This window comes from Mandrillus leucophaeus, unplaced genomic scaffold (assembly GCF_000951045.1).
Source record: "Mandrillus leucophaeus isolate KB7577 unplaced genomic scaffold, Mleu.le_1.0 Scaffold237, whole genome shotgun sequence".
NCBI classification, from domain to species: Eukaryota; Metazoa; Chordata; class Mammalia; order Primates; family Cercopithecidae; genus Mandrillus; species Mandrillus leucophaeus.
Window position 1 is genome coordinate 1,710,100 of NW_012102443.1, and position 6,051 is coordinate 1,716,150.

A 6,051-nucleotide genomic window follows, 5' to 3' on the forward strand; every position below is an offset into this window, starting at 1 on the left:
GTTTCACCATGTTGGTCAGGCTGGTCTCAAACTCCTGACCTCAAGTGATCCGCCCGCCTCGGACTCCCCAAGTGCTGGGATTACAGGTGTGAGCCGCTGCGCCCGGCCAAACAGGCAAATTGCATGGGATGTGAATTTTACTACAATGGAAATGACGCATGGATGTCAGAGCATATGAAGTGGCAAGGACGATGCTGAGGTCAGGAGGGGTCCGGGTGGCGGGGACAGCACTACTGCAAGGTGTGGTGGGTGGTGTCGGGGGAGCTGGGGCTGGGTATAAGTGAGGTGACCGCCTTGGCCTCTGATGCACGTGTGCTGTCTCCCTGGGGCACCAGCTCCCAGGACAGGGGCTCTGCCTCACTTCCTAATGTGAACCCAGCAGAGGGGTCCCTGGGGCCTGACTCGGCTACTCTTGGGTTTCCCAGGCAATCTACATACCTCTGGGTGCCTCAGTTTTCTCATCTGTAAAGTGGGGACAGTAGTGCTACCTTATATGGCCACAAAAATCAGATGATTTAAGGCCTGAAATGTGATTTGCACAGGCCTGGGATACCATCAACCCCGCCTATCGTAACTCCATCAGTGTCTGGGGCACAGAGGTGGAATTCTGACCCAGGGGCTCTGGGGACATCAGGGATGGGCTCTGTGGACAGGCCGGAGCGTCCAGCTGGCACAGCACCACACGTGGAGTGAACGGCGGGGACAGCAAACCCTCCTGGGGGGCTCTGCTCGGGGTGCCTGGGATTTCTGACCCCTCTTCCAGGGGCCCTGTGTCTGGCTTCAGGGAGACACTCACCGTACAGCTGCCAGACGCGCACCCTGTCCTCATAGGGGAGCCCGTAGCGCAGCGGGTCGCCAACTGGGCCCTGGTAGTATGGCCGCATGATGGAGTGTGTGGCAGCCACATGGCTCAAGCCAATGGCATGGCCAAACTCGTGGACAGCCACTGCAAACAGGTCCATCCCGTGGGCATCTGGGGACACAGGGAGCCGTGTGAACCAAGGGCAGGAAGGGCCCTGTCCCTTTGGGGAGGGACCACCAGGCCCCCGCCATGCTATGGGGTCAGGGTGGGCCCGGGCTGGGGTGCCCATGGGGATGCCCTGGTGCCTGCTTCACCAGATGGATTCTGCAGGGTTACTGGGAATTAACGCAATTCCCCTGGGGGCTCTGTGGGGCCTGCTGGGCTTCTCAGGCCTGGGGTCTTTGCAGCATTCACGGAGGGGCTGATAAACTTTTCTGCACAAGGCCACACAGATAACACCTTGTGCCTGGGCCCTGGGTTACGTGGAGCCTGGTGTCGGCCGGATGACCTGAGGCTCGATGCTGTGGGCACAGACCCCCTGGCCCCACGCGACGGGCCTGGGCTCCCAGGACTGCATGGTCCCCGAGGCCACAGTCCAGGGGTAGGAACGGCCTCTGCAGAGCCGTGACTTCTGCAGACAACAGGACTTAGCGGGAGTGACAGAGCCGGGGCCACAGAGGCCTCGCAGGCCTCCTCCTGCTCCCTCCCTCGGGTGCTGAGAACGCGATGAGGACAAGCTCGGCTCAGCCGCGGTGTCCCCGCCCCACAGGCCAGCACCCAGCGAGGTCAGCCGGGCGAGCACAGATGCTGTGAGGTCGGCCTAGTGGGAAACGCCCAACCGTACTCAGCAGCTGTGTGTGTTTTCAGCCGCGGGGTTGGGGATGGGGGGCCCATGGCTGCTCCCTGGCCTCACAGGCCGCTGGGGCTCCTGACTCCGCCCCGAGGGCTGCCCCCGACGCACCCGAGGAGCGGAAGGTCCAGGCCTCGTCGTCGTCAAAGTGGGTGTCCCCGGCAGTGTGGTGGTCGCCGGGGAAGAAGGCGTGGGCCACGGTGCCGCCGGGGCCGTCGAAGGGGTAGCCATCGTTGTGGTCGGCCTTGGAGAAGTCGATCTGGATGTCGGCGGCACTGCCCGCCACCTCGTGGAAGTTCAGGGGCGCAATGTCACTCCAGACCTTGAGGGCGTAGTACATGAGCGCCCGCACCGTGTCCCGCCCGAGCGGCGAGTCCCGTGGGAACGTCCGGACCCTGCAGGCAGGGGTCAGCCCAGAGTCACGGAGAACAGGCCACGGGCCCCAGGCCGAGGTTCCCTGAACGCCCCTCCTCAGCCGGGGGTGCCGCTGCGAGGGTCTCCCCCATCTTCCGCGTTTCTCCCCGTGCCAGGAGTCATCCGACGCGCCCACGGAGGTCCCAGGGGTTCACCCAGGATGGATGAGGGAGGGAGGGAAATGAGAGCCTAGGCACGATGAGACCCCCCGGCCACAGGCAAACGTCAGCTCCCACGTGGAGCCCTGAGCCCCAGGGCCCTCAGCGGTGCGTCCTGTCTGCCCCAGCCCCGTGCTGCCTGCCGAAGGGGCTCTCTCTGGTCACCAGCTCTCACACTAGCCAGGGCCCCTCTGAGCCAGTTTTGACCCCGGGGTCAGCAGGTGGTATGTGGGACACATGGTGTCTCGCCAAATTCATGTCCACCCGGAACCTTAGACTGTGACCTGGAAATAGGGTTGGCTGGGTGTGGTGGCTCACACTTGTAACCCCAGCACTTTGGGAGGCCAGAGTGAGCGGATTGCTTGAGCTCAAGAGTTCGAGACCAGCCTGGCCAACATGGTGAAACCCTGTCTTTACTATTTTATTTTTTTGAGACAGAGTCTCACTGTGTCTCCAGGCTGGAGTACAGTGGCACAATCTTGGCTCACTGCAGCCTCCACCTCGCAGGTTCAAGTGATTCTCCTGCCTCAGCCTCCCGAACAGCTGGGATTACAGGCGCACATCACCACACCCAGATAATTTTTGTATTTTTAGTAGAGATGGGGTCTCACCATGTTGGCCAAGCTGGTCTCGAACTCTTGACCTCATATGATCTGCCCGCCTTGGCCTCCCTAAGTGCCAGGATTACAGGCGTGAGCCACCATGTCTGGCCCTGTCTCTACTAAAAATACAAAAAATTAGTCGGACGTGCTGACTCGTGCCTGTAATCCCACCTACTTGGGAGGCTGAGGCAGGAGAACTGCTTGAACCCAGGAGGCAGAGGTTGTAGTGAGCCAAGACTGCACCACTGCCCTCCAGCCTGGGTGAAAGAGCGAGACCGTGTCAAAAAAAAAAAAGAAAAAAATTAGCTGGGTGTGGTCATGTGCATCTGTAGTCCCAGCTACTCGGGAGGCTGAGGCAGGAGGATTGCTTGAGCCCAGGAGGTCAGGGTACAGTGAGCTGTGATTGTGCCACTGCACTTCAGCCTGGGTGACAAAGTGAGACTCTGTCTCAAAAAACAAACAAACAAAAAAGAGAAACAGGGTCTTTGTGGATGTCATGAGGCGCTGACATGAGGTCACACTGGATGAGGGTGGGCCCTAAATCCAAGGAGCGTCCTGGAGACATGGGAGAGGAGGCAGTGCACAGACAGGGCAGGGTAGAGGCGGAGCTGGCAATTCCACCGAGGGCTGCCAGCAGCTGCACAGCTGGACAGAGCCCTGGACAGATGTTCCCTCTACCTCCCCAGGGCACCATCCTGCCCACTCCTTTGCATGGACTCCTGGCCTCCAGAGCGGGGAGAGCGCTCCTGCTGCTGTCCGAAGTCTCCCCATTTGTGGATACTTACAGCAGGCCCAGACACGGAGACACGGGGGCCCCACTCCTCACCCTGGCCACGCACCCACCTCCATGGAGACCCTGCTCCTCACCCTGGCCACGCACCCACCTCCACGACAGGTTCCTCTTGTTCCACTTGGTTGGGGCTGGAGCCTGGCGTCTCCTGCGAGCCTGGGTCAGGACGGGGAGGTCCGGCAGGGAGCAGCGTGGGGTTCTCATCAGGGCCAGGGTGGCCTCGTCTGCAGGGGTGCATGGAGCTCAGAGCCTAGCCCAGTTCGCTCCCCACCCTAGGATCCCGAGCACCCCCAAGGGCGGGAGCCCTGACTCTGGCACTGGCACTAGCCTCTGAGTTGCCCCCTCCTCCCACGCCATCTTCGGGGGACCAGCCCCAGGCCCCAAGCTACCCCAGGCCAGGACCCAGGTTCATTCAAGCATAAGGTGGGCTGTGTCTGATCAGAGGGGGCATGGCCAACTGGTGCAGACCTGACGGGGGCCACAGCGCTCCCGCTGCCCCCTGGAGAACTGACCCAGGATGCCGGTGGCTTCCAGACCGCCAAACTGCTGCATGGCTGTGATGGCCTTAGACAGCTCCTCTTGCGTCTGCAGCTGCCCTGTTGTGGGGTCAGCTGGGGGCAGGTAACCGAACCTGCTCAGCCACTCCTGAGGGCAGAGAGCAGGGTGAGGGGGTGCAATAGAGGGCCCGGTCCTACCCAACGAGAAGCCTGCCACGGGCTACCACTGTTTTGGGGCAGGCCCCTCCCAGCCCTGATCACCACCCCAGACCCCCATCTGCCCACAAGGCACTTCTTGCCTCTTCCCTGGGCAGCTGCCAGAAAAGTGTCTTAATAAACCCGATGTCCCTGGCCGGGCGCGGTGGCTCAAGCCTGTAATCCCAGCACTCTGGGAGACCGAGGCGGGTGGATCACGAGGTCAGGAGATCGAGACCATCCTGGCTAACACCATAAAACCCCGTCTCGGCCGGGCGCGGTGGCTCAAGCCTGTAATCCCAGCACTCTGGGAGACCGAGGCGGGTGGATCACGAGGTCAGGAGATCGAGACCATCCTGGCTAACACCATAAAACCCCGTCTCTACTAAAAATACAAAAAAGTAGCCGGGTGGTGGCGGGCACCTGTAGTCCCAGCTACTCGGGAGGCTGAGGTGGGAGAATGGTGTGAACCCGGGAGGCGGAGCTTGCAGTGAGCCGAGATCACGCCACTGCACTCCAGCCTGGGAGCACAGACAAGACTCCGTCTCAAAAAAAAAAAAATAAAATAAAATAAAATAAATAAATAAATAAACAAACCTGATGTACCTTAGATGATGTGAGCTTGTGCAGTGCACAACCTGTGCAACCACTCATGGCAACCCTGCCCCACCCCATGCCTCCTGAGACCGCAAAATGCTAGGGAACCTTCAAAAGGCTCTTAAATGTGGCCCGTGTCAAACGCAGGCTCTTAGCTGACTTGTGACAGAGCAGTCTAGGACCCAAGGTCTGGGACCCCAGCTGAAAAAGGCAGTGGCTCAGACACCAGGTTAAGGAATTGGGCCATGCTGTACATTCATGGGGGAGATAAGAGCCCAGGTTTGGCCGGCACTGTGGCTCATGCCTGAGATCCCAGCACTTTGGGAGGCTGAGGCGGGAGGATCGCTTGAGCCCAGGAGTTGGAGGCTGTGACTGCAACAGAGCGGGACTGTCTCAGAAACAAAAGCCAGGTTCTAGCCAGGCTGTGCAGGTTCAAATCCCACTCGGCCACCTCCCCGCTGTGTGCCTGGGGCAGGGCAGTCCACCCCTCTGGGCTCCTTCCTCAGAGTCTTTGGCAGGCTGGTGGTGAGGATGTGAGCCAGGATGTGGAAAACGTTCACAGCAGCACCTGGCGTAGGGGACAGCTCTGCTCTGAAGGGCCTACTGGGGTGAGTGGGAGGCTACCCACACTGGAGCTGAGCAGGAGCAGGAATGGGGGCAGCCCTTTAACCTGGGCACAAATCAAGCCCTGGTCCCATACCCCAGTCACCTCTGCTACCCTGGAGGGGCCCCAGGGACGGGGGGCCTGGATGGCATCTGTGGGGACCTGGGTGCCATCATGGGGACCTGGGGATGGGGGGCCTGGATGCCATCTGTGGGGGCTACCTCCATCCCTAGCTTCAGTTTCTTCAACCACCAAATGGCACCTGTGCCCACTTGCAGGTTGCCATGAAGCTCCAGCTCCGCCCTGTGGACACTCGCCAGCCCAGGGAACCACAGCACGGGTGAGGCGGGCTCCAGAAAGGTACAAGCCAGGGGTGACGTGCTGGGGGCTCTGCCCTGCCTGCAGACCTGTCTTTTTTTTTTTCTCTGGTGGGCATTTAGAAAATGCTTGTGAGGCCGGGCGCGGTGGCTCAAGCCTGTAATCCCAGCACTTTGGGAGGCCGAGACGGGCGGATCACGAGGTCAGGAGATCGAGACCATCCT

At 60.7% G+C, this 6,051-nt stretch overlaps 1 protein-coding gene across 1 annotated transcript in view; it reads right to left on the bottom strand.

Moving 5' to 3' along the window:
- MMP17 (matrix metallopeptidase 17 (membrane-inserted)) overlaps positions 1-4,417 on the bottom strand; it is a 14,504-nt gene extending 10,087 nt beyond the window's left edge. The window contains exons 1-4 of the mRNA XM_011982223.1: positions 4,129-4,417; positions 3,711-3,840; positions 1,764-2,047; positions 797-973 (exon numbers count right to left, since the gene is read on the bottom strand). Coding sequence (XP_011837613.1) covers positions 797-973; positions 1,764-2,047; positions 3,711-3,840; positions 4,129-4,168 — 631 coding nt within the window. The 5' untranslated portion in view covers positions 4,169-4,417. The remainder of the gene's footprint in view (positions 1-796; positions 974-1,763; positions 2,048-3,710; positions 3,841-4,128) is intronic.
- Positions 4,418-6,051: the final 1,634 nt, after the last annotated feature.